This window comes from Camarhynchus parvulus, unplaced genomic scaffold, assembly GCF_901933205.1.
Source record: "Camarhynchus parvulus unplaced genomic scaffold, STF_HiC, whole genome shotgun sequence".
Taxonomy (NCBI): Eukaryota; Metazoa; Chordata; class Aves; order Passeriformes; family Thraupidae; genus Camarhynchus; species Camarhynchus parvulus.
Genome location: NW_022148281.1, coordinates 274,949 through 301,579, shown reverse-complemented (window position 1 = coordinate 301,579; position 26,631 = coordinate 274,949). Strand labels below are relative to the sequence as shown.

The 26,631-nt window shown below is 60.1% G+C and overlaps 3 protein-coding genes across 3 annotated transcripts; 1 reads left to right on the top strand and 2 right to left on the bottom strand.

Annotated features, from left to right (window-relative positions):
* The first annotated feature begins 3,157 nt into the window (after nucleotides 1-3,157).
* On the top strand, nucleotides 3,158-17,813 carry ILF3 (interleukin enhancer binding factor 3). The gene is given in 20 exon segments (XM_030970175.1): nucleotides 3,158-3,506; nucleotides 3,604-3,830; nucleotides 4,196-4,376; nucleotides 4,911-5,058; nucleotides 6,371-6,462; nucleotides 6,973-7,068; nucleotides 8,281-8,353; nucleotides 8,356-8,391; nucleotides 8,731-8,828; nucleotides 9,238-9,349; nucleotides 9,441-9,551; nucleotides 10,213-10,412; nucleotides 10,854-11,024; nucleotides 11,212-11,349; nucleotides 11,604-11,780; nucleotides 12,489-12,645; nucleotides 13,218-13,271; nucleotides 16,012-16,362; nucleotides 17,137-17,256; nucleotides 17,371-17,813. Coding segments are annotated over 20 exon segments (2,676 nt in total). The 5' UTR covers nucleotides 3,158-3,503; the 3' UTR covers nucleotides 17,502-17,813.
* Nucleotides 17,814-19,764: 1,951 nt separating this feature from the next.
* LOC115916435 (beta-1,3-galactosyltransferase 2-like) lies at nucleotides 19,765-20,755 on the bottom strand. Its single transcript, XM_030970147.1, has 2 exons — nucleotides 20,624-20,755; nucleotides 19,765-20,580 (listed from the first exon to the last, which is right to left on the bottom strand). Exons 1-2 carry the CDS (start codon nucleotides 20,753-20,755, stop codon nucleotides 19,765-19,767), a joined length of 948 nt encoding a protein of 315 aa, XP_030826007.1.
* Nucleotides 20,756-22,678: 1,923 nt separating this feature from the next.
* Nucleotides 22,679-25,980, bottom strand: QTRT1 (queuine tRNA-ribosyltransferase catalytic subunit 1). Its single transcript, XM_030970178.1, is given in 11 exon segments — nucleotides 22,679-22,931; nucleotides 23,009-23,093; nucleotides 23,208-23,317; nucleotides 23,398-23,448; nucleotides 23,450-23,474; nucleotides 23,549-23,687; nucleotides 24,397-24,512; nucleotides 24,945-25,023; nucleotides 25,117-25,255; nucleotides 25,475-25,543; nucleotides 25,756-25,980. Coding segments are annotated over 11 exon segments (1,191 nt in total). The 3' UTR covers nucleotides 22,679-22,778.
* Nucleotides 25,981-26,631: the final 651 nt, after the last annotated feature.

Genomic DNA, 26,631 nt, shown 5'->3' with positions numbered 1-26,631 from the left:
TGGACCTCGTTCTGTTGTGTGACATCACGGGGCTCTAACGCCACAAGGCCGAAACCAATTCTGCCGCGTTTCACCCCAAAATTTCAGCGTTTGTTCAGCCAATTTCAAAGTGGGGGGGGGGTCACTGGTTTTGGGGAGTTTTGGCTGAATCTGAGGAATTTTCCAACAATCCCTGAGCCGCAGGGTCTCCAAGAGGGGATTTTAAAGAGCAAAGTGTTTGTTCAGACACCTATTTAATGTTGTTTCCCTGGTCATCAAAAGCAGAAGGTGTTTTTTGTGGTCAAATGCCTCCAAAAAGGCATCTTTGATTGCCTTTTGAGGTTGTTCCCCTCAAAAATTCAATGGTTTTGAGGTCAAGTCACTGAAAAATCTGCATTTTTGAGGTCAAACCCCTTCAGAAAAGGTGGTTTTGAGGCCAAACCCCCCTCCAAATAAGGTGGTTCTGAGGTCAAACCCTTCCAAATGAAGTGATTTTGAGGTTGTTGCCCTCGTAAAAAGGCGATTTTGACATCAAACCCCTCCAAAAAAAGGCACTTTGAGGTCAGACCTTTTCATTCCTTGTCAGAGAAGGATCTTCCCGGTGGAACCCTGGCTGGGCTCGGGTGCTTCGGGGGCTCCTGAGGACGTGGCCCTCAGGGAGATCCTCCCGGGCCATCGCTCCCCTCACGGCGTCCCCTCAGCCCATGCCCCCCCACCCCCGGCCCGTTCCCGCCACCGCTCTCGGCCCCGCCCCTCCTGCACCACCCTCCCTCCTCCCTCTCCCATTGGTCTTTCCCTTTGTCCATCGCCTCGTGCCGGGCCACCTCATTGGCCCGCGCCCGCCCCCACGCGGCTTATCCCCGCCCTCCAGGCCCGGCCCCCTGTCCTCCCCGCCCCCTGTCCATCACCCTCCCTCCGCCCTCTCGGATTCGTTCTGCCCCCTGTCCGTCACTCTCCCTCCGCGCCCTCCAATTGGCCCGAGCCGGCCGCGCTCCCCATGGCCCCGCCCCGCCCGGCGCGCGCGCGCCCCCGCCGGCGGCGGCCCCGCCCCCCGCCGCAGTCCCGGCGCCGCCGCTCCGGCCCCCGCTCCGGCCCCGCTCCGGCCCCGCCGCGGCCGCTCCGGCCCCGCTCCGGCCCTTCCCGGGCCCCGCCGGCCGGGCCGGGCCGGGCCGCCCCCGCGAGGCACCGCCGGCAGAGCCCCGGTAGGAGCCGTGCCCACGCCGCGCGAGGGGAAGCCGCGCCGAGCCGGCCGGGCCGAGCCGGGCCGGGCCGGGGCGGTGCTGGGGCGGGAGGAGCCGGTGTGAGGTGTGGGGGGGGTGGTGAAGCGGGGGGGGGCGGCGGGACGTGGTGACCCGGCCCCCCCCGTGTCCCCTCCCTCCCGCCCTGCCCATTGTGTGCAGACAAAATGGCGGCGGTGAGTGAGGGGAGGGTTGGGGGGGCGGCCGGGCCCCCTCACGGACGCCCCTCAGCAGCGGCCCGAGGGACGGGGGGGGGATCGAGCGGCCGCCCGGGGAACGCGGGTGTCTCACGGGGCTGCCCCGGACTCCGCTCGTTTCTGGCCGGCGCCGCTTTGTTCGCGCCGCGTTTGCAAATGGCGGCAGCGCCCGGCGGCCCCCGCGCCCCCCACCCCCCGCGCCCCTCACCCCCGGGCCCCGCGCCCCCTCCTCGTTTCTGCCCCGCGGCCCTGCCCTGGAGTGGGGACGGGGATGGGGGGTCTGAGGGGGCCGGGCCGGTCCCTTCCCGACCCCCTCAGCCGCTCCTGGGTGGGATGGATGTTCGGGGGGGCATCATGGAGGCGGTGGGCTCACCCCCTTGGAGGGGCTCAAACCCCTCTTCCCTCCCCATGGCGCCTCGTCCCAGGCTGGGAATTGCAGTGGGATCATCCCCTTTGTGGGGATTTTAGCCCTTCTCCCCGCTCAGGATCGGGATTCTCCTCTCCTCAGCTTTTCGCCGCCCCTGTCCCTGCTCCCTCACGGTTCCCGCTGCTCCAGCCCCGTTACCCGTGGCCGCTCCGTTTCTGGAGGGTTTAGGGGCACAGAAATGCAGCACCCCCTTCCCTCCGCGGGGACCGAGGGCTTTGTGCCCCCCTGGCTCCCGCTGGGATCCGCGCTCCCGGGGTTCCTGCGCTGCTCCAGGAGGGTCGTGCTGTTCTGGCTCCTCATCCATCCCGGGCAGGTGCCAAAACTCAGATGAAAGCGACCAATTCGTTCTTAAAACGCGGCCTTGAGCCCGAGCGCGGCTTCGCCCGTGTCGCGCTTTCCCACGTTCAGGGCAGGAATTCCAGCCTTTTCCGTCCTTTGGTTGTTTTTCCCTCCGTCCTCCCAAAAACGCCTTCGGGAGAGTCACTCCTTCCCTGGGGAGCGCGGGAAGTTTGGTGGATTCCTGCTGGGGGTGGAGTGGAGGAGGGGGTGAGGCCGAAACCAGGTGATATTCCTGAGTTTGTCCCGTTTCCAAGGGCAGGGATTGTTTTTGTCAGGATTGGGCTCCTGGTTTAACTGAATCTGTGCTTCTTCTCCTCAAGAGACACAGGTCTGGTGGTGCTGCAGCATCAGCTCCCAGATTTCTCCCTCCAAATATCTCAGAAGAGGGATAATGGGGATGAAGCTCTCTGGCTGTTGTGGTTCTGACTGTAGGAACAACTGGGTGGGATTTCAACCCTTTCCTTATCCAGCCTGAAGGAAACTGAGGGAATTCTAAGGAAAATAACAGGGCCTGCAGGGCCCAGCCCAGAGCAGAAAGCACCAGGAGATGCCATGTGGCTCCTTGGGAATGATTCTCCCTGCTCAGCCGGCGCCGGTCGGGGCTTAATTGCAATTAAATCCAGATTTATGGCGCTATTAAGTCATCCTGTGAATGAACTGGCAGGATTGGAATCAGAGGGGTTTCCTTGGATGGAATTGTGTGTCCGCTCAGCGGCGGCTGGAGGGAATGAGTTTTCCTGGTTTTTATCCTGAAATTGTGAGCCCCAGCTCTGGGTGAGCTTGGAACAAATTGGAACAAAAACGAATTGGAACAAAAGGCTCCTCTGCCCCAGCTGGGGGCGGTTCCCACAAAAAGGCAGGAATTTGGTGTCACTTGGGCTGGATCTGTTGAATTCCAGGACTTCTGAGAGCTGGGTTCCCACCTGGATTTCCCAGGGCAGCTGCTCCAGTGTGGAGAGGAAAGTTATGTCTGCTTTGGAGGCGGGAGCTTTGGAAAAGTCCCATTTCATGGGAAAACCTCTTGGGAATGAACGGGAGTAAGGATTAGATGCTCTGTGCTCCTCCATTGTCAGTGTGCAGCTCTCGGGGATACGAGGAGCAGGAAGCTGGGCTCTGGCTAACGAGTTGGGATCCGTCTGATTGCTGTTCCTGCTTCCAGCTCCAGCGTGTGCCCCAGGCTCTGGCTGCTCTGGCTGCCCCGGCTCACCCGCTCTCTGTCGCTTTCAGATCCCGCAACGCTGCGCTGCTGCGGCGACGCTCTGCTCGCCGGCAAAGTCCAAATAAACCCCTCAGAAACCTTCAGGCAGGCAGCAGAAAACAAAAATGGTAAGGGACGGGTGGATTCCCGGGCGCAGGGTGAACATCCGTGTCCTGGCACCCCCTAAATAATCCCAAACATTCCCAACCGTTCCCGCCCTCGCAGCGCCCGATGCGGATCTTTGTGAACGACGACCGGCACGTGATGGCCAAGCACTCGGCCGTGTACCCCACGCAGGAGGAGCTGGAGGCCGTGCAGAACATGGTGTCCCACACGGAGCGGGCGCTCAAAGCCGTCTCCGACTGGATCGACGAGCAGGAGAAAGTCAGCGGGGAGCAGCCGGAGACGGAGTCCATGGAGACGGCGGCCGAGGAGGAGAGCAAGGAAGGAGGGTGAGCAGTGAAGCTGCTGGTGGGACTGTCCTGCTTTAGATCCCTAAAATTTGCTCAGCTCCCTAAAAACCCGCTGGTGCTGGTGGAAAAGTCGTCTTCCCTGGCTGGGGACTTGAGGGGAATTAACCAAGGTTCCAGGTTGATCCTCATGGATCTGTTCTTCCAGTTGGATGGGGCTCCCTAAAATTCGCTTAGCTCCCTAAAAACCCTCTCGTGCTGGTGGAAAAGGTGTCTTCTCTGGCTGGGGACTTGAGGGGAATTAACCAAGGCTCCAGGTTGATCCTCATGGATCTTTTCTTCCGGTTGGGTGGGGTGTCGCCAGGTTGTGAATTCCACCATCGTGACCCTCTCGCGTGCTTTCCCAGGGATCAGAAAGCCACGGAGCAGCTGACGAGGACCCTGCGGGGGGTGATGCGCGTGGGGCTGGTGGCCAAAGGCCTCCTGCTGAAGGGGGACCTGGACCTGGAGCTGGTCCTGCTGTGCAAAGACAAACCCACAGCCAAGCTCCTGGAGAAGGTCGCCGATAATCTGGGAGTGCAGCTCGCGGTGAGTGGAGCCCACGGGGAAATTCCCTTTGGGATGGTTCTGGTCCCCCTGTTCTGGCTTGGAAAAGCCATTTCCAGAGGTGCTTTGGGATTGCTAAATGAATTTGTCCTTGTTAGTTGTGGGATGGTGTGGGTTGGAAGGGACCTTGGAGCTCATCCTCCTCATGGGCAGGGACGCCTTCCACAGGCCCCAAACCCTGTCCAGCCTGGCCTGGGGCTCTTCCAGGGATCCAGGGGCAGTCACAGCTTCTCTGGGAATCCTATCCCAGCCCCTTCCTGCCCTCACAGGCAGGAATGCCTTCCCAAAACCCATCTAAATCCCTCTATTTCCAGGGTGAAGCCATTCTCTCTTGTCCTGTCCCTCCATCCCTTGTGCCAAGTCCCTCTCCAGCTCTCCTGGTCTCCCCAGAGCCTTCCCTGCTCCAGCAGAACATTGCCAGGGCTCTGGCATTGTGAAACCATGGAACAATGGTTTGGGTTGGAAGGGACTTTAAAACCCATCTCACTCCAACCCATCTCCACCCCGACGCTGCAGGCGATCACCGAGGACAAGTACGAGATCATCCAGTCTGTGGGAGACGCTGCCATCATCATCAAGAACACCAAGGAGCCCCCGCTGACCCTGACCATCCACCTGACGTCGCCCGTGGTCAGGGAGGAGCTGGAGAAGCAGCTGGCCGGAGGTACGGCCGGCCGGCGCCCGGCATCCCGCGCCTACCGAGCGGGAAAGTGCTCTTCAGCTTCAGCCGGAGCCGTGGCAGCTCTTCCTGGCCAAATCCTCACCAAATTCCTTCATTGTGCCACCCTCGCTGAGAGATCCCGGGTGTGCTTTACCCGGACCGAGCTTCCGAAGCTGAGGAGCACCTTTCACGCGGGAATTTTGCTCTATTTTGGTTTTTTTTTGGTTTTTTTTTTAAAGTATTATTATTTTATCCTTTCTTTTGGTTCCACTTGGGCCTTTAGTTCACTAATTCATCATCTCGTTGTATTACTCGTGGTTTGTCCCCCGGCCATGTCAGTGCAGTGACATGAAAATAGAAACCAGATTTGTTTAAGAAACCCAAAAAAAAAAAAAACAAACCCTCTTGAAGGCTTCTTGTGCGAGGAGTTGCATGTCCATGAACCGGGATGTTCCGGGATGTTCCCCCGGTGTGTGTTGCAGCAGAACACCGGGTGCTCGGGGCTCCTCGCGTGGCTCTTGCAGCACCTCAGGTTCAGAATTCCGGAAAGCGATGCAGAGTTTTGGATAAAGTTAGCTTCTCCAAATTCCCTTTGGAATCAGAATTCCAGCAGCTGCTGGTTGTGCGCTCCAATTCCGATGGGCTCCGTAGGGCCGGCGGTTCCCCCGCTCCGCACTAGCCTTATCTAAAACCCTGATCTCGAGCAATTTTGGGCGACTTGAGGCCCTTCCTCAGTTTTGCTGCAGCACAAACCGGGACCTCTTTGTGCTCTTGATTGTTGATCTCTGGTGTTGATCTCTGACCTCGTCTCCGAGCCTTCTAGTTTGTCGATTTTAGGGACGCTGGACCTTTGACCAACAGGACGTTCTCTGTCGCGGGCCGGGGCCGGGGCAGCCATCCTTCCGGGCGGAGGGTTCCCTGGATCCTCTCAAGCCTGGCCCTTCCCTCCTCCCCACCCTGTGCTCCAGCTGGAGCCGGGCTCTCACCCCCTCAAATTTCCCCACGCCGGCCTCGCCGCCGCCGCCTCTCCATCCATCCAGGATTTATTTCTGTGCCCTCCACCGAGCCTCACGCCCGGTCTCCTCCTCTTCCTCCTCCTCCTTCTCCCAGCGCACATTCCAGTCCGTCCCTCCCTGGGAGTCGAGCTTCCCCAGTGTCCAGGCGAGGCCGCAGCCCCTTCCCTCCCACTCCCAGCATCCCAGCAGGATTTTTTGGGAGCCTCAGCTGCCCGTTAGGATGCTGCCTCATCCCCCTCGGCCCGACAGAAGCCCCTTGGTCAAACCGTGCCTTGTCTTCTTATTCCATCCACGACTAGAAACGCTCTCAGTCACCGACTCCCCGGACGTTCTGGACAGGCAGAAATGCCTTGCTGCCTTGGCGTCTCTGCGCCACGCCAAGTGGTTCCAGGTTTGCATTTTGTTCTTATATTTATCTTTAAGTAGAAGCGTTGGTAAAACTCTTTTAAGGGGCTGAGTGTTCTTGTTGGAGTTGGAGTTTCAAGTGGCCGCCGGCCGCTCGGAGGTGCCGGACTGTGGGCGCTGCAGTGACTTAGGAGCCTTTGTACGGAGCAGCCGCGGAGCTGCCACTCTGTGTGAGGAGTAACGTCCCCTTGGCCAAGACCTTGGTTAAGACCTTGGCCAACCCCTTGGCCAACACCTTAGCTAAGACCTTGGCCAACCCCTCGGCTAAGCCCTTAGCTAAGCCCTTGGCCAACTCCTTGGCCATCTCCTTGGCCAAGGCCTTGGCCAACCCCTTGGCTAGGAGCTTGGCTAAGGCTTTGGCCAGGCCTCGGCTGTCGCGGCTCCGGGCGCAGGCCCGGGCTCCGGCTTTCCCCTCGGCAAAGCAGCACCCGGAGGGAGCGTCGGCGGCGCGGGCGGGCGCTCGGTGAACCCCTGTCTGGTTTGGTTCCGCTTCCAGGCCAGGGCCAACGGGCTGAAGTCGTGCGTCATCGTCATCCGGGTGCTGCGGGACCTGTGCACGCGCGTTCCCACCTGGGCCCCGCTCAGAGGATGGGTAATTCCCCTTTTCCCGTTCTGGGGGGTTGGCAGCTTTCTCCCAGTGCAGCTCTGCTCTTTCCCAAGGCTCCGGGCACGTCCCCTTTCCCAGGTTGGGGATTTCTGTGGGTGAACGGCTTCTCTGCACATAGAGACACAAATCAAATGTCTGTGGTGCAAGTGGGTTTATCAATTATCAGCTGATTATGAGCTCACGTTGTTATCAGATTGGTGATGAATTATCAGCTCGCCTCGATGCTGAACTGCTTTGTCAATTATCAGTTCAGGTTGTTTCTGAATTGCTTTATCAGTTATCAGCTCACCTTACTATGGAGTTGTTTTATCGATTATTTAATCACATTATTATCAAAACATTTTCTCAGCTACCAAATCACATTATTGTCAGTGTTATCAGCTGTCAAGTCTTGTTGTGATCAAATTGTTTTATCAGTTATCAAACCACATCATTATCATTATCAAATTGTTTTATAAATTATCAAGTCATGTTATCATCAAACATTAAGTATCAAATTGTGTTATTTTAAAATAGTTTTATTAATTTTCAAGTCTAGTTATCAAATAGTTTTATCAATTATCAAATCACTTTATCAGTTACCAAACCATGCTATCCTCTAATACCATCATCAGTTTCCTTTATCAATTAACAAACGGTTTTATCAGTTATCAAACAGCTTTATCTTATCAAATTACATCATCAGCTTGTTTTGTTAATTACCAAATCACGTTGCTATCAAACTGTTTTATCCATTCACGACTTCCACAGCCTGGCTCCTCTCCTGCTTTGGGCACCAGAAGCTGCTCCCAGATGAGTCCCTTCCCTGGAGTCCTTTCTTGGATCCCTTTCCAGGGCTCCCGTTTCCTGGGGTCCCTCTCCCAGGATCCCTTCTGGAGTCCCGTTCCAGGGGGTCCCTTTGCCAGGGCCTTCTCCCAGATCCCTTTTCCAGGTCCCTCTCTGGGATCCCTCTCCCAGGCCGCCTTTCCAGGGATCCCTTTTCTAGGGGTCCCTCTCTGGGGTCCCTCTCCCAGGCCGCCTTTCCAGGGATCCATTTCCTGGGATCCCTTTCCCAGGTCCCTCTCTGGGATCCCTCTCCCAGGTGTCCTTTCCAGGGGTCCCTTTTCTAGGGGTCCCTCTCTGGGGTCCCTTTCCCAGGTCCCTCTCCAGGCTCCATCTCCCCTCTCCCCTGCCCTCACTTCCCTCCTTGCCTTGCAGCCTCTGGAGCTGCTGTGTGAGAAATCCATCGGGACGGCGAACCGGCCGATGGGCGCGGGCGAGGCGCTGCGCCGGTGCTGGAGTGCCTGGCCTCGGGCATCGTCATGCCAGGTGAGCTCTGCCCACGTGAGCTCGGCCAGGTGAGCTCTGAGCTCTAGCCAGGTGAGCTCCGGCCAGGTGAGCTCTGAGCTCTAGCCAGGTGAGCTTGGCCAGGTGAGCTCTGAGCTCTGCCAGGTGAGCTCGGCCAGGTGAGCTCCGGCCGGGAGGAGCACGGGGGGTGCGCGGAGATTCCCGGCCCTGCCCCGTAGGGAGAGGTGCAGCCGAGTTTGGCTCCCGGGAGACCGATCCCACAGAAATCCCGGCGTGCCGCGCCTTGGGAGCTGCCCCAGGGAATTTAGGGTAGAGACCCGGGATAATTCTCTGCATATCTTCCTTGTTTCCTGCCTTCAGATGGTTCTGGTATTTATGACCCTTGTGAAAAAGAAGCCACTGATGCTATTGGGCATCTAGACAGACAACAAAGGGAAGATATCACACAGAGTGCTCAGGTATAGTGTGACCTCCACCCGGCCCTTCCCAATCCCCTGGCTCGCTCTGCTCCCGGCTCCCTCAGCCACCATAGATTAGACCCGTGGTCACTCAGCGCTATGGCTACTTGGCACCGTGGTCACTTGGCACTGTGGCCACACGCTGCTGTGGTCACTCGGTGCTGTGGTCACTCGGTGCTGTGGTCACCCCACCAGGCCACCCGTATGGGCCCCCCCCATAGCTTGGCCACCCAGAGCAAAGAATCAGGTGTTGAGTAGTGAATTGTCCCAAGGCCCCTTTTTTGGGTGAAAGTCCCCAAAGACTCGATCTGGAGAGCCCCATGAGGATGGATTGGTGCAGGGGGGCTGTGGGGGGCTGTGAGCAGGGGGGTCTCCGGCAGCTCCCAGTGACCCCCGCTCCTGTCCCCAGCACGCCCTGCGGCTCGCTGCCTTCGGCCAGCTCCACAAGGTCCTGGGCATGGATCCCCTGCCCTCCAAAATGCCCAAGAAACCAAAGAACGAGAACCCAGTCGATTATACTGGTACGTACTGGGAGGGAACAACCCCGTGGCCCGTCCCGAGGGTTTGGGTGGAAAACAGGGGATTTAGGGAGCGTTGTGCTCGTTCCTGCAGTTCAGATCCCGCCCAGCACCACGTACGCCGTCACCCCCATGAAGCGGCCGATGGAGGAGGACGGGGAGGAGAAATCCCCCAGCAAAAAGAAAAAGAAGATTCAGAAAAAAGGTATTGAGTTAACGAGAGGTAGGTACGGCCTGGGGGGAAATGGGGTGGAAATTGGGGGTGCTCAGTGCAGGGCTGGGGGCTTGGGGGGCTGTAGATGAGGGGTACAGGGTGTGGGGATGGATCAAATAACTTAAAAGGGGGAGATTTGTGCTGGGCAGAATTGAAACCAAGGAGGAGAAGATCAGGACTTGTCTGGGAGCTGGATAAGACTGATGGGAACTCGTCTGAAATAGGAAAAGACCAGTCAGAACTGGTCTGGAATTGGAAAAGATCAATGGGGACTGGTCTGGAATTGGGAAAGGTCAATGGGAAGAGGTCTGGAATGAGAGAAGACCAGTGGGAGCTGGTCTAAAAAGAGAAAAGACCAGTTGGAACTGGTCTGAGATCAGAAAATACTGATCAGACTTGGTCTAAAATGGGAAAGGACTGGTCAGAACTGATTTGCAATTGGAAAATACTGGTGGGAACTGGTGTGGAATGGGAACAGACCCATAGAAACTGGTCTGGAATTAGCAAATGCCCATCAGGACTGGCCTGAACCTAAAAAATACCAATTAGAACTGGCCCCAGACTGAAAAATACCAGCCTGGAATCAGCTTTGCTTCTGCAAAGGAGCCACCAAACACCCACAAACTGTCGGTGTTGGTTTTTCCCCGCGCAGAGGAAAAGCTGGAGCCCCCACAGGCCATGAACGCGCTGATGAAGCTGAACCAGCTCAAACCAGGGCTCCAGTACAAACTGGTGTCCCAGACCGGCCCCGTGCACGCTCCCATCTTCACCATGTCCGTGGAGATCGACGGCAGCACCTTCGAGGCCTCAGGGCCGTCCAAGAAAACGGCGAAGCTGCACGTGGCTGTGAAGGTGGGAACGGGAGTGGGAACGGGAGTGGGAATGGGAATGGAAATGGGAATGGAAATGGGAACGGGAATGGGAATGGGAATGGGAGTGGGATGGGGATGGGGATGGGAGTGGGAGTGGAATGAGAATGGGAATGGTGGTGGGAGTGGGAATGGGAGAGGGAGTAGGAATGGGAATGAGAATATGAATGGGAATGGGGGTGGGAATGAGTATGGGAATGGGAATGGGATGGGAATGGGAGTGGGAATGGGAAAACCACCAAAACCTCCAGGATGGGGTGGGAGCAGCACCAGGAGGTGCCTTAAGTTTCCCCTGGAGTGCCCGCAGGATTTGGGAATGCTGAGCACCAGAGGGAGTCAATAAAAGGCCTGGAGCAGCTTCCTGGAGCGTTGTCCCAAGTGGGCGGTGCTGGAGCAGGGCTCCTGACCTCCCTGCTGCCCCCAGGTGCTGCAGGACATGGGTTTGCCCACCGGAGTGGAAGGCAAGGACTCTGGCAAGGGCGACGAGTCGGCGGAGGAGACGGAGACCAAGCCGGTGGTGGTGGCTCCTCCGCCCGTGGTGGAAACGGTGTCAACACCCACAGCAGCCTCACCCCCCTCGGATCAGACCCCTGAGGTGGGTGGGGGACACCTGGCACCGTGGCAGCTGTGCTGGTGTTGGTTTGGGGCGGTTTTGGGTGGTTTTGGGTCACTCCTGGCGAAAGCAGGATGGCTCCTTGGGTGTTCTTCCCAAAAGAGTTGGGGAGCAGCTCCATGTGCAGTGGGGACGTTTTGGGGCTCACCCAACCTTTCTCCACCCTCAGAACGTGAAGCAGCAGGGACCAATCCTGACAAAGCACGGGAAGAACCCCGTGATGGAGCTGAACGAGAAGCGGCGCGGGCTCAAGTACGAGCTGATCTCAGAGACGGGCGGCAGCCATGACAAGCGCTTTGTCATGGAGGTGAGGGGACACAGGGGCCTCCCAGCAGCTCCAATCCAGAGCTCCTCGGGTGGGAGAAGAGCTTGGAAAGCCACCTCATCCCCTTCCCGAGAGTTTAAACCATCAAATCCAAGAGGTTTGGCTTGGGAGAAACCTTCAAAGCTCATTAATGGGCGGGGACAGCCTGTGACACTTCCAGCTCTGGGATTCCCTGTAGGTCTCCCATCTTTTCCTGCCCTTTCCCACTTCAATGTGTGGTTCCATCCCTTTCCAAGGTGGAGGTGGACGGGCAGAAGTTCCAAGGTGCTGGCTCAAACAAGAAGGTGGCCAAAGCCTACGCGGCGCTGGCCGCGCTGGAGAAGCTGTTCCCAGATGCTCCCGTTGCCATCGAGCAGAACAAGAAGAAAAGAGCCCCCGTTCCAGCCAGGGGTGGCCCCAAATTCCCAGTCAAAGTGAGTGAAATCCCCAATCCCGTAGCTCTGCAGTGGGAAAAGAGTGGTGGGAACTGGTCTGGAGTGGGAAAAGACCGATGGGAACCAAGATCAGAAAATACAGATCAGGACTGGTCTAAAACAGGAAAAGACCAATGGGAACTGGTCTGGAGTGGGAAAAGACCGATGGGAACCAGGCTAAGATCAGAAAATACAGATCAGGACTGGTCTAAAACAGGAAAAGACCAATGGGAACTGGTCTGGAGTGGGAAAAGACCAAGGGGAACTGGTCTGGAATGGGAAAAGACCAATGGGAACTGGTCTAAAACAGGAAAAGACCAATGGGAACTGGTCTGGAGTGGGAAAAGACCAATGGGAACTGGTCTAAAACAGGAAAGGACCAATGGGAACTGGTCTGAAGTTGGAAAAGACCAAGGGGAACTGGTCTGGAATGGGAAAAGACCTGGGGTGTAACTCACCAGCCATTGGCTCTGGGGTTTGATCCTTTCCTGGGAGCAGAGCAAACGGCTTGGAAGCCCAAAACCCATAACCCATCAGGTTTTGCAGCACAAACCCTCTGGATTTGGAGGTGCTGAATTTGTGGTCCCCCTCGGTGGCTCCTGTTCCGGGGCAGCGCCATCCTGGGGCTCTGCTTTGGGAGGTTTTTGGGAAATCCCTCACACCAGCTCCTCCAAGTGACACCTGTGTCCCCTCTCCTTGTCCCCACAGCAGCACAACCCGGGGTTCGGGATGGGGGGGGGCCCCATGCACAACGAGGCCCCCCCACCCCCCAACATGCGGGGCCGCGGCCGGGGCGGAAACATCCGGGGCCGGGGCAGAGGCCGGGGCGGCTTCGGGGGCAACCACGGCGGCTACATGAACACAGGTGAGGCCAGCAGCACACCTGGGGGGGCTCCGAGCCCCCTGCCCCCCCGGGCATCAGCCTTCCCCCTGCAGGGGGGAGCATCCACGGCCCCTGCAGGTTCCAGAACTCTCCATGGGGGAACGACCCCTGCCCTGCTCCTCTGGTGTTGTGGATGTGGGTCCTGGGTGTTCCAGACCCCCCAAATCCCTGTGAGGGAACAAATCCCCCTCTGGTGCTGTGTCCTGGGTGTTCCAGAGCCCCTCAGATCCCTGTTAGGGAACAAATCCCCCTCTGGTGCTGTGTCCTGGATATTCCAGACCCCCCAAATCCCTGTGAGGGAACAAATCCCCCTCTGGTGCTGTGTCCTGGACATTCCAGAGCCCCCAAATCCCTGTGAGGGAACAAATCCCCCTCTGGTGCTGTGTCCTGGATATTCCAGACCCCCAAATCCCTGTGAGGGAACAAATCCCCCTCTGGCATCATGTCCATGTCAGCTGGATTTCCTAGAGGCCTCCATGGGGGGATGGCCCCCCAAATTTGGGACGTTTCACCCTTGTTATCTCTGTTTATTCCAACATTTCCCTCCTCTGCAGGGGCTGGGTACGGGAGCTACGGCTACGGAGGGAATTCTGCCACTGCTGGCTACAGTAAGTCCCTTTTTCCACCCAAAATCCCAACAGGTGCCATCGTGATGGGGACTAAAAATTCACAGGAAAATGGCTCAAGAGACGGGAAGCTTTTTTTTTTTAATGGAAATCAGTCCTTGGTTTTTAAGGAAACCAAAGCGTTTTCATCAATTCTGTCTTAGCTTACAGCAAGGTTTTTTTTTCTTACAAAATGCAAGTTTTTTAATGAATCCCAGAGATTGGGTCAGACCCCTCTGGGTCTTGGGAAGGCTTTTCCACATGGATCTGGTCCAGCCCAGCCTTTTGAAGGTGTGAAATTCCCTGATTTGCTGGAATGCTTGGGTTTGCCTGTGTGCTGAAGCAAATCCTTGGAACCACACTGGGCTCTGGGAATTGTTCCTGTGCTCCCCATCCCAATCCAGTAAATATCCAGGCATTTGGGAGTGTCTTGGATGCTTTGGGAAATCCACGGAGTCCTTGGTTGCCATGGAGATGGGCTCTTGGAGCAAAGTGCTTCAATCACCCGGAGAATGAAATATCCCCAAAATCAGGAATTGAGGGGAATTTTGGAATTGGCTTGAGTGTCGGAATCCATCAAATTCCGAGCATTTTGGTCCTTTATTCCTTGTGGTTTGGGTTTGAAAGTTGTCTTTGCTGGATTTGGTGGCACGTGGTTCCCATCTTTGAGTTAATTCCTTAATTTAACCAAAAGAAGGAAAATGAACTTCTAGGTTTAAACTGAGTCCAGGGACTTCAGTGGATCCTTAAAATATTTGTAATAATAATTATCCCATTTTTTTTAAAAAAAACCCATTGTTGGAGGTCCTGACTCTTTATCCAGGGGACAGATCCCATCCTGGATGATCCAGAAATGATCCTTGGGATCCCTCCCAGGTGGACAAACTGCCCTTCCCAAGCCACCACGTGGTGCTGGACATTTCTGCCCCTGGGCTCTGATTTGGGGAAAATCACAGCTGATCCCGTGTCAAGCGTGAAAACTTCGGAGTTACACTTGGAATGTTGGGATAAAGTGGAAAATCTGGGACTTTTGAGGTGGGAGAGCTCCGCTCCCAGCTCTGGATCCAAACCCCAGGATTTTGGGGTTTGGGATGGCCCAAGGGGACTCTGGTCCAGCACAGACAGAGTTTTGCTCCAACTCTGAAGATAAATTTATTCCAGAGCCTCGTTTCTGCAGAGTGAATCCGGGATTTTCTGTGCGAGAGGAATAAAATCTTCGCATGGAAAAGGGGACGTGGGAGAGAATCCATGGAACGAGCCCAGAATGAGCAGATCCCAGAATTTAAAGCCTCCAGAAGCTCCTGGCAGCACGGCCACAGGATTTGGGGTTGGAGCTGGGATTCACCTGTGATCGGTCTGGGTGTTCCACACAGAACTGCAGAATGAAGCGCGTGGAATTTCACTCCTTGGATCCTTTTTAACCAAATTCTGCCCATTTTTGTTGCTGGCAGATCCCTCCTGATCCCACGGGGTTTTAGATTCCGGTGGCTTTTTTTTTCCCTCCAAAATAAGTTTGGTTTTGGATGCTCCCAGTTCTCCATGGAATGGCAGGGAAGGAAACACTCAAGAGTTTGGCTGTGGGACCCTGAAGAGATGAAGTCAAACCCAGATGAGCTCTGGATCCCAGATGGAATTGTCCGAATCCCGAGAAGATAAACTGTGCAATCGTGTGTGGGTTCCTCATTCCTGGAGCAGGGTTCTCATTCCAGAGCATCTCTCACTCCGGGGTGGTGTTTGGACTTTGTAGGGTTGAGGGAGGCCCGGGATGGATCCAGATGGGAGATCCTGCTGGAATCACAGGATGGATCCTGCTGGAATCACAGGGATGGATCCAGATGGGAGATCCTGCTGCAATCACAGGGATGGATCCAGATGGGAGATCCTGCTGCAATCACAGGGATGGATGCTGCTGGAATCACAGGGATGGATCCAGATGGGAGATCCTGCTGCAATCACAGCGATGGATCCTGCTGGAATCACAGGGATGGATCCAGATGTGTCCTGCTGCAATCACAGGGATGGATCCTGCTGGAATCACAGGGATGGATCCAGATGAGAGATCCTGCTGGAATCACAGGATGGATCCTGCTGCAATCACAGGGATGGATCCAGATGTGTCCTGCTGGAATCACAGGATGGATCCTGCTGGAATCACAGGATGGATCCTGCTGGAATCACAGGATGGATCCAGATGGGAGATCCTGCTGGAATCACAGGGATGGATCCTGCTGGAATCACAGGGGTGGATCCAGATGGGAGATCCTGCTGGAATCACAGGGATGGATCCAGATGTGTCCTGCTGGAATCACAGGATGGATCCAGCTGGAATCACAGGATGGATCCAGATGTGTCCTGCTGGAATCACAGGATGGATCCAGATGTGTCCTGCTGGAATCACAGGGATGGATCCTGCTGGAATCCCAGGGATGGATCCAGATGGGAGATCCTGCTGGAATCAAAGGGACGGATCCAGATGTGTCCTGCTGGAATCACAGGGATGGATCCAGATGGGAGATCCTGCTGCAATCACAGCGATGGGCCCGGGTGGGGGCTGTGGATGGGAATGGCATCACAGGGACAGATGCACATGGGGGGTTCTGCTGCATTACGGGGGCGTCCCACTGAGGTCCTGGCAAGCTTCGGGGGTCTCCATCACCTCCAGACCACACTCAGCCTCACAGCCCCTCCTCCCCTCCGGAGGGGCTGCGCCCCCAGCACCGCTGACGCTCCTCTCTCTGTCCAGGCCAGTTCTACAGCAACGGTGGCCACTCCAACTCGGGCGGCGGCGGCGGCGGCTCCTCGGGCTACGGCTCCTACTACCAGGGCGGCGACGGCTACACGGCCCCCGCGCCGCCCAAGCACGGCGGCAAGAAGCAGCAGCACGGCGGCGACGGCGGCGGCCAGAAGGCCTCGTACGGCTCCGGCTACGGCAGCCACCAGGGCCAGCAGCCCTACGGGCAGGGCCAGTACGGCGGCTACGGGCCCGGGCAGGGCAAGCAGAAGGGCTACGGCCACGGCCAGGGCGGCTACTCCTACTCCAACTCCTACAACTCGCCCGGCGGTGGCTCTGACTACAACTACGAGAGCAAATACAGTGAGTGGAGAGAGGGAGCTGTGGGTGGGAGAGGTTTGGAGTTATAGGTTTGATCCCGAAGTTGGGTTGAAGTTGTTCAGCTGGAGGGGAACCTGGTGACCCTTCTGGGCTGGGGCAGGCAGGAGGGAGCTCCAGGCGGTTCTTCCTGTCTCTCCAAGGAGCTGGAGCTGTGAATAAGGGGAGGTTTGGGTTAAAGGAGGGATTTGGGGCTGGAGCTGTGAACACAGGGAGGTTTGGGTTAAAGGAGGGATTTGGGGCTGGAGCTGTGAACACAGGGAGGTTTGGGTTAAAGGAGGGATTTGGGGCTGGAGCTGTGAACACAGGGAGGTTTGGGTTAAAGGAGGGATTTGGGGCTGGAGCTGTGAACACAGGGAGATTTGGGTTAAAAGAGGGATTTGGGGCTGGAGCTGTGAATAAGGGAAGGTTTGGGTTAAAGGAGGGATTTGGGGCTGGAGCTATGAACACAGGGAGGTTTGGGTTAAAAGAGGGATTTGGGGCTGGAGCTGTGAACACAGGGAGGTTTGGGTTAAAAAGGATTTGGGGCTGGAGCTGGGATGAGTCTGACAGGCAGAGGGGACAGAGGGGGTGGCTGCCCAGCCCTGGGCACATTCCTGGGGGATAATCCATGGCTCAGAATGCCCCTGCAGGGTCGGGCAGCCAAATCCTCCTGGCGTTCCAGGCTCTCGAGGGGGGCTTGGCTTGGTCGAACTGAGCACCCTGAGGGTGCTGGGGGTCCCTGCCCACGTCCTCATCCCCACGTTTCCCCGTTCCCAGGTTACAGCGGTAACAGCGGCCGCGGCGGCGGCGGCAACAACTACTCCGGGGGCGGCTCCTACAACTCGGGCTCCCACGGGGGCTACGGGGGCTCCGGGGGCGGGGGCTCCTCGTACCAAGGTAAGGCAGGTCAGTATTGACACCCCAGCACGGCCGGGTTTGGTTTGGGGCCCTGCTCCAGCTCCACGGCCGCCCTAATTCCTCCCTCTTCCTCCTCCTCCTCCTCCTCCACAGGTGGATACTCCTCCCAGTCCAACTACAACTCGCCGGGTTCCCAGAACTACAGCGGCCCCCCCAGCTCCTACCAGGCGTCCCAGGGCGGATACGGCAGGAACGAGCACAGCATGAGTTACCAGTACAGATAAACCCCCGTGTCCCGCCGCGCTGCCCCCGGGATCCCCCGGGTTTTATCCCCTTCTCCCCCCACCCCGTTGCTCTGTGTGACCCGTCACCCCTGGGCCTCTATTTAATGGGTCGTAGTTGCCACGACGACTTGGTCTAAATAGGATTATTATTATTATTTTTTGGGTTTTTTTGTTTTTTTTTGTTTTTGTTTTTTTGGGTTTTCTTCGGGGAAGTTGATCCAATTCTGGAGCCTTTTCCCTGGCCCCGGCTGGGGGACGGGCCCTCGTTGTTCTGCTTTTGTGAAGTGCGTTAAAAAGGAGCTTTTTTCGGTATTTTCTGGCTTTGGTGGTTTCAGTTCATTTGGGAAGGGGTTGGGGTTGGGGGTTGGGGGTGGAGGAGGTGAATAAACCCAAAATCTGGGATGGTTCGGGCTCCCAGTGCGTTGTTCTGCACCTCCAAATCCCCGCACTGGGTGGGAGGATTCCCATAAAAAAACCAAACCTAAATTCCAAGTATTTGTCCCTTAAACCCCTTAAGTTCAGAGTACTGGGACCAAACTGGGGCTCCGGGAAACAACCGGGAGCAGTTCCTGGAATGGGGCACAGCCCCTCAAACACCGGGAACAGCACCTGGAGCAGGGCACAGCCTGGCAAACACCAGGAGCAATGCCTGGAATGTGGCACGAAACGCTGAGAGTGGCACCTGGATTGGGGCACAGCCCCTCAAACACCTGGAGTGGGGCACAGCCTGGCAAACACCAGGAACAACGCCTGGAATGTGGCACATCCTGGGAAACACCGAGAGTGGCACCTGGAGTGGGGCATGGCTCCTCAAACATCAGGAACAGCACCTGGAGCGGGGCACAGCCCCTCAAACACCGGGAACGGCACCTGGAGCGGGGCACAGCCCCTCAAACACCGGGAACAGCACCTGGAGCGGGGCACAGCCTGGCAAACACCGGGAACGGCACCTGGAGCGGGGCACAGCCTGGCAGGCAGCCCCAAACACCCGGCCCAAACACCGGAACAGCACTGAGCGGGGCACAGCCTGGCAAACACCGGAACAGCACCTGAGGCGGGCACAGCCTGGAGCACCTGGGGGCCAACACGGAACAGCACCTGGGGGGGCACAGCCTGGCAAACACCAGGAGCAATGCCTGGAATGTGGCACGTGAAACGCTGAGAGTGGCACCTGGAGCGGGGCACAGCCCCTCAAACACCTGGAGTGGGGCACAGCCTGGCAAACACCAGGAACAATGCCTGGAATGTGGCACATCCTGGGAAACACCGAGAGTGGCACCTGGAGTGGGGCATGGCTCCTCAAACATCAGGAACAGCACCTGGAGCGGGGCACAGCCCCTCAAACACCGGACGCACCTGGAGCGGCGCGCCTGCAAACACCGGGAACAGCACCTGGAGCGGGGCACAGCCTGGCAAACACCAGGAGCAATGCCTGGAATGTGGCACGAAACGCTGAGAGTGGCACCTGGAGCGGGGCACAGCCCCTCAAACACCGGGAACGGCACCTGGAGCGGGGCACAGCCTGGCAAACACCGGGAATGCTGCCCAGAGCGAGGCACATTCCAGAGCCAGGGCCCCTTCCAGACGCGGATCCGTCGCGATGGCGGCACCAGCACAGACAAGGCTCCAGCCCTTTTATTAAAAACTTTGGATATAAGTTAACACGGCGTGGCGGATCCCAGATCCGGGCGGGTCCCGGCCCTGATGGATCCTCGACAGCCAAACAGCAGCTCAGTGATTGGGTGGAGCAGCTGCTCCAGGCTCAGAGGGACAGGAACGTCCTGGGGGGACCCCGAGGGTCAGCGGCTGTGCACAGGCTGACACCAGTGGATCCCAGTGACACCAGTGGATCCCAGTTACAGCTAGCGGATCCAAACAACACCAGCGGATCCCAGTTACAACCAGCTGCTCCCAGTTACAGTCAGTGGATCCCAGTCGCACCCAGCAGCTCCCAGTGAATAAATGGATCCCAGTTACAGCCAGTGGATCCCAGTTACAGTTAGTGGATCCCAGTTACACCCAGCAGCTCCCAGTCACAACCAGCAGCTCCCAGTTACAGCCAGTGGATCCCAGTTACAGTCAGTGGATCCCAGTCACAGCCAGCAGCCCCCAGTCACAGCCAGCAGCTCCCAGTGAATCAATGGATCCCAGTTACAGCCAGTGGATCCCAGTTACAGTCAGTGGATCCCAGTTACAGTCAGTGGATCCCAGTCACAGCCAGCAGCTCCCAGTGACAGCCAGGCAGACCCAGCACGTCCCCACCCTAGGGACACTTGACGGAGGTGTTGCGGAAGTGCGGCCACACCTGGAGCAGCTCCCGGGGCCCGTAGTGGTGCACCATGACGAGCTTGGAGAAGCGGCAGCGCTCGTAGTCCAGCCGGTACATGGTGAAGGCCCGGGGCGGCGGCTCGGTCACCGGCACGCCCAGCGCGTGCAGGCAGATGCCCACGAAGGCGTCCTCCATGTTGATGACGGGCAGCGTCTGCGCCACGCGGAACACGCGCAGCGCCAGGTCCCCCGAGAGCACGTAGCCGGGCCCGCCGCAGTAGGGCGGGTAGGTGTCGTTGGGGTACACCTCGCGCGGCACGAACCACTTGTAGGCGCGGTTCCGCAGCGGCCCCGTCCAGCGGTACACGTAGCCCGTCAGGAAATCCGTCCTGGGCGGCCGCAGCAGCCCCGCCAGGTACTCCAGGTTGAGGAAGACGTCGTGGTCGGCCTTCATCACGTAGGTGGCGTTGGGGCAGAAGCGGCTCACCCACTCCAAGCCCATCAGGGTCTTGAGGGTCAGGTTGTTGTAGGTGTCCAGGAAGTCCTGCTGCAGCAGGTCGCCGTGCAGCGCGTCCTCCTCCTGCAGCACGGGGCGCAGCTCGGCGCTGAACACGGGGTGCACGCCCAGCAGGAAGAGCCGCAGCACCGCCAGCCCCGGCACGGCGCCCTCGTCGCCCCAGGTGCGGCGCACGGCGTCCCGCGCCTCCAGGTCCTGCGGGGACGTCACCACCAGCAGCACCAGGAACGGCGCCCGCTCCCGGCACTTGTCGGGGTGGTTCAGCAGGAAGCGGTACGGGTACGGGTACGGCGGCTGCAGCGGGTGCAGCGTGGGCCGCGGGGCTCCGTGGCGTTACCGGGCGCGGGGTGGGGCTGGGGGGCACCGTGGGGCTGCGAGGGGGCGCCGAGTGCCGGGCGTGCAGGGCCAGCAGCGTCAGAGCCGCGGCCACGGGCAGCAGGAGCAGGCGGCAGCTCGGGGGCAGCTTCATGGCCGGCCTGTGGGGTGGGAGAGGGGCTTGGGGTGGCAGCGGGCTGGCAGCAGGAGCCCCAAGACCGGGATCCTGCTGGGCATCCCAGCCCTGCTGGGCATCCCAACCCTGCTGTGCCCAAATCCTGCTGTGCCCAAATCCTGCTGGGTCCCAATGTGTGTGCCCAAATCCTGCTGTGCCCAAATCCTGCTGGGCATCCCAACGCTGCTGTGCCCAAATCCTGCTGGGCATCCCAGCCCTGCTGGGCATCCCAATGCTGCTGTGCCCAAATCCTGCTGGGCATCCCAACCCTGCTGGGCATCCCAATGCTGCTGTGCCCAAATCCTGCTGTGCCCAAATCCTGCTGGGCATCCCAACCCTGCTGGGCATCCCAATGCTGCTGTGCCCAAATCCTGCTGGGCATCCCAATGCTGCTGTGCCCAAATCCTGGCACTCCAATCCCACTGGCACTGGGATCCCACCCAGATCCCACTCCCGGCTCCCTCCTCCCCATTCCAGCTCCCCCCGTGCCCCCTCCCCATTCCTGGTTTCCCCTCTCCCCCCCATTCCGGGTCCTGATAAGGCTCCGGATGTGATAAGGGCAGGAGGCGCCACCGGGGCCCCGCCAGTTCCACCAGTCAGACCAGTTTGGGGTCTGGGGGAGCCCTGGGGGTCCTGGGGCTGAGTCCAGCTCTGCCCAGTTCATCCCAGTTCACCCCTGGCTTTGCCACAGCACCTCTCCCAGTCCCCCCCAGTTTGCCCAGGTGCCACGTTCAGCCCTTCCCAGTTCCCTCAGCCCTTCTTCCCAGTGCCTCCCAGTGCCTCCCAGTTAACCCCAGGTGCTGCTCCCAGCCCTTTCCAGGCACTCCCAGTGTGTCCCAGTGGCTCCCAGTGTGTCCCAGTGACTCCCAGTCCTTCCCAGTGTGTCACAGCCATTCCCGGTGGCTCTCAGTGCGTGCCAGTCACTCCCAGTGGCTCCCAGTTAACCCCAGATGCTTCTCCCAGCCCTTCCCAGTGTGTTGCAGCCATTCCCGGTGGCTCTCAGTGCGTACCAGTCACTCCCAGTGGCTCCCAGTTAACCCCAGATGCTGCTCCCAGCCCTTCCCAGTGTGTTGCAGCCATTCCCCCGGTGGCTCTCAGCCCTTCCCAGTGCTCCCAGTAACTCCCAGTTGTGTCCCAGTCACTCCCAGTGGCTCCCAGTTAACTGCAGGCACAGCTCCCAGTGCTCCCAGTAACTCCCAGTTGTGTCCCAGTCATTCCCAGTGCTCCCAGTTAACTGCAGGCACAGCTCCCAGTGCTCCCAGTGTGTCCCAGTCACTCACAGTTAGCTCCAGGCACAGCTCCCAGTAACTCCCAGTGTGTCCCAGTGCTCCCAGTTAGCTCCAGGCACAGCTCCCAGTGCTCCCAGTCACTCCCAGTGGCTCCCAGTTAGCTGCAGGCACAGCTCCCAGTAACTCCCAGTGTGTCCCAGTCACTCACAGTGTGTCCCAGCGCTCCCAGTTAGCTCCAGGCACAGCTCCCAGTGCTCCCAGTGCTCCCAGTTCCCGCCCGCGGTGCCTCTGTGGCCGCCGTGCCCGGCAGGGGCAGAAATGTGCGGGCACGGGTGACGCAGGTGCCACACCCAGCCCGGGCCACGCCCCCCGGGCCACACCCAGCCCTGCTCCAACTTCCTCCTGCGGCCACACGGGTGAGAACGGGAGTCACCGAGCAGGTGTCACCGAGCAGGTGTCACCATGGAGACACAGGTGTCACTGAACAGGTGACACCGTGGACCCAGCCCCCCTAAGAACCACAGGAGCCATTTCCCTTCCAAACTCGTTTATTTCCCACCCCTTCAAAACCCCAAAAGAGTAAAAAAAAAATACAAAAAAAAAAAGTATAAAAATACACAGTGGTGGGGGAAGGGGGAGGGGGGGTTCCCCAAGGATTGGGGGGGTTCCCCAGGGATGGGGGGGATCCCCAGGGATCGGGGGGGTTCCCCCAGGATCAGGGGGGTTCCCCAGGGATCCAAGGGGGTTCCCCAGGGATCCCGGGGGGGCTCCCCTCAGCCCAGGGTGATCCCCACGGACTCCAGGGCCTCCCGAGCCCAGGCCGGGGGCCCCCCCCGCCCCCCGTACATGGTGTCCATGAACTCCCGCACGAACTCGGGGAAGCGCTGCTGGACGATGCTGTCCCTGATGGAGCCCATCAGCTTCATCTGGGGGGGGACCGGGGTTAGAGGGGTGTGGGGACCCCCCAAAGCTCCCCAGGACCCCCCCAAAGCCCCCTGCCCACCTGGTAGGCAATGTTGTGCAGGGTGAGCAGGTGCAGCGCGGCCGTGTTGGAGCGCAGCAGCGCGTGCAGGTACGCCCGGGAGTACCTGGGGTGGGGGGTAAGTGGGGAATTTGGGGGGTAAGTGGGGAATTTGGGGGGTAAGTGGGGAATTTGGGGGCTCAGCCCCACCTCGGGGACCCCCCCAGAGCCCCCCGCTCACCTCTGGCAGGTGGGGCAGCCGCAGTCGGCATCGATGGGCCGGAAATCTTTGGCGAATTGTTGATTTTTCAGCTGCAGGGACCCCCAGGGCACTAGGGCGGAACCGAAACGCTGTGGGGGGAGCAGGGCGGGGTTATGGGGTCCCCCAAACCCTGGGGAGGGGTCCCCCAGCCCCCCCGGGCCCCCCTTACCGCCGTGCGGGTGGGGAAGACGCAGTCGAACATGTCGCAGCCCAGCGCGACGCGACACCACCAGGTCGGTGGCGTAGCTGGGGAGGGAATTGGGGGTGACTCCGGGGGTCTCCCCCAGCCTGGCCGGCTCTGGGGGAACCCCCGGACTCACCCCACGCCCATCAGGTAGCGGGGCTTGTCCCGGGGCAGGTGCTCCGTGCTCAGCTTCACCGTGCGCCAGAACCGAGCCTTGGCCTCGCCCCCGCTCAGGCCCCCGATGGCGAAGCCGGGCACGTCCCGCTGGGTCATGGCTGCCACAGGGACCCCAGATCACCCCCGGGACCCCCAAAATCACCCCTGAAACCCCCCGGGACCCCCAAAATCACCCCTGAAACCCCCTGGGACCCCCAGAACCCCCCTGGGACCCCCAAAATCACCCCTGAAACCCCCTGGGACCCCCAAAATCACCCCTGAAACCCCCTGGGACCCCCAGAACCCCCCTGGGACCCCCCAGATCAGCCCTAAACCCCCCTGGGACCACCAGAGCTCCCCCAGGCCCCCCCTGAGCTGCCCCAGGATGCCCAGAGCCCCTCCCAGTCAGGGATGAGGATGAGGAAGATGAGGAGGAAGGCCCAGGGATGAAGGCGAGGACGGTGAGGGAGGCCCAGGGGCATGGGGATGAGGATGGCGAGGAAGGCCCAGGGATGAGGATGATGAGGATGGCGAGGATGGCGAGGAAGGCCCGGGGATGAGGATGATGAGGATGGCGAGGAAGGCCCGGGGATGAGGATGACAAGGATGGCGAGGAAGGCCCGGGGATGAGGATGGCGAGGAAAGCCCGGGGATGAGGATGATGAGGATGATGAGGATGGCGAGGAAGGCCCAGGGATGAGGATGGCGGTGAGGATGACGAGGAAGGCCCGGGGATGAGGATGACAAGGATGGCGAGGAAGGCCCAGGGATGAGGATGGCGAGGAAGGCCCAGGGATGAGGATGATGAGGATGGCGAGGAAGGCGCACCCCGGATGCAGCGCAGGCGCAGGTCGGGGTCCAGCCCCCCCTGGACGATGGCGAAGAGCAGCTGCTGCTGGGGGCGGGCGTGGGCGGCAACGCAGCGATCGAGCCAGCGAACGGACCTGGGGGGACACGGGGACGGGGGGCGTGGGGGGGGTCTGGGGGTCCTGGGGGGGGCAGCGATCGAGCCAGCGAACGGACCTGGGGGGACACGGGGGGGACGTGGGGGGGGTCTGGGGGTCCTGGGGGGGGCAGCGATCGAGCCAGCAAACGGACCTGGGTGGGGGGACATGGGGGTCCGGGGGGGTCTCTCAGGGGGGTCCTAGGGCTGTCAAGGGGGTCTCAGGAGGGTCAGAGGAATCTCAGGGGGGTCTCAGGAGGGTCTGGGGTTTTTTTTTTGGGTTTGTGTTGGGGTCCTGGGGGGTCTCAGGAGGGTCAGAGGAGTCTCAGGGGGGTTCCAGAACTGTCAAGGGGGTTCCAGGGGGGTCTCAGGAGGGTCTGGGGGTCCTGGGGGTCTCCCAAGAGGGTCAGAGGAATCTCAGGGGGGTCCCCACCTGCTCATGGCCTCCTCGACGCGCGGCCCCGTCGTGGTGCTGCTCACGACATCGTCCAACTGCATCACGATATCGGCCCCTGGGGGGGGCGGGGGGGTCACCCCCGGCCTCCCCTTCCCCCACCCCGCGGTTTGGGGGTCCCTCCCCCCGGGCCGGGGGTCCCCCCGCTCACCCAGCGCGTTCTGGATCTCCATGGATTTCTCGGGGCTCAGCAGGATCTGCTCCCCGCCGTGGGGGGGCTGGAAGCGAACCCCCTCCTCCGACACCTCCGACAGCTCCAGCAGCGAAACCATCTGGAACCCGCCGCTGTCCTGGGGGACCCCAAACCGGCGGCTGAGGGGGGAGGGAACCCCAAAAAAACCCAAAAACCCCAAACCCCTCAAAACACCCCGGGACTGCGGGCAGGGGGTGCCGGGACCCCCCAGGCTCGGGGGGACACCCCTGGGGGTCCTGGGGGTGCCCCCCCGTCACTCAGGGCAGCTCTGGGGGTGCCGCCCCCCGAATCCGGGGTGTCCCCGCCCCCCCCTCACCGTCAGCAGGTTGTGGGGCCAGTCCATGAAGCCGTGCAGGCCCCCGGCACGCCGGACCAGCTCCGAGCCCTGCGGGGAGGGCAGAGAGCCGAGCTGGGAAGGCGGCGGGAGCACGGGAACCGAGCGGGAACCCCCGGGAACCCCCGGTAGCGGCGGGGGCTGCACCGGAATCCCGCCGGGAGCCCGCGGCAGCTCCGATCTCCACCGGAATTTGGGAGCTCAGGGCAGGGACGGCACGGGGTGAACCGCGGAGCCCCCCGGTGCCCGGCGGAGCCGCTCACCGGCCGCGTGCCCAGGTGGAAGGTGTTGCCCAGGCAGATGCGGCAGCCGAGCGCCGCCAGCTGCGCGGCCGTCAGGCCCTTGGCGGTGCCGCGCGTGCCCACGGGCATGAACACGGGGCAGGGCACGGAGCCGTGCGGCAAACGCAGCTCCCCGGCCCGGGCGCGGCTCCGCCCGCACTCGGCCACGATCCGCAGCACCGGCACCGGCGCCGGGCCCGCCGCCATCTTCAGAGCACGTGACCGGAACAGGCGTGGCGCCGCCGCCGGAAGTGACCGTTACCACGGCAACGCGGGGGCCATGTTGGGCCTTGTGGGGATGGGGAAGGGCCGAGGCCGGAGATGCCCAAAGCCCCCTAGAGATCGCCCAAATTCAGCAGAAATTCAGCAGAGACCCCTCCCAACCCCGACGGGGCGGGGAGCGGAGCCAATTCCTGCTCGTTCTGGTTCCTGGGTGGTTCCCGGGGGGTTCCAGCCCCGGGGCTTCGCTTCGGGACTGTCGTTCCCCGTGAGCGAACACAATGCGCTGGACGGTCACGGGAGGGCCGCGGAACACCGGGACGCCAATGAGCGAGAAGGACTCGCTGACTGACAGCCAGCTGATTCACTGCGAGAGGGTTTTCCTTTCCCTAGGACTCCTGTCTCGGTTGCATTGGCCAGCCCGCTCGGAGTGGCGGGCGCGCTGTCTAACGGAAGGGAGGGCGGGGAGGGAGAGCAGGGCGCGTTCCCGGGGCTGCTCCGGGGCTGCGCTCCCGAGGGAAGCTCTGTCCGCCAATTCAATGGCGGAACCGGTGAGGGGCGGGACCGCATCCCCGCCGCCTCAGCTGACACAGCAGCGCCACCTCCCATTGGCTGTGAGCGATGAGCGACGGCCGGGAG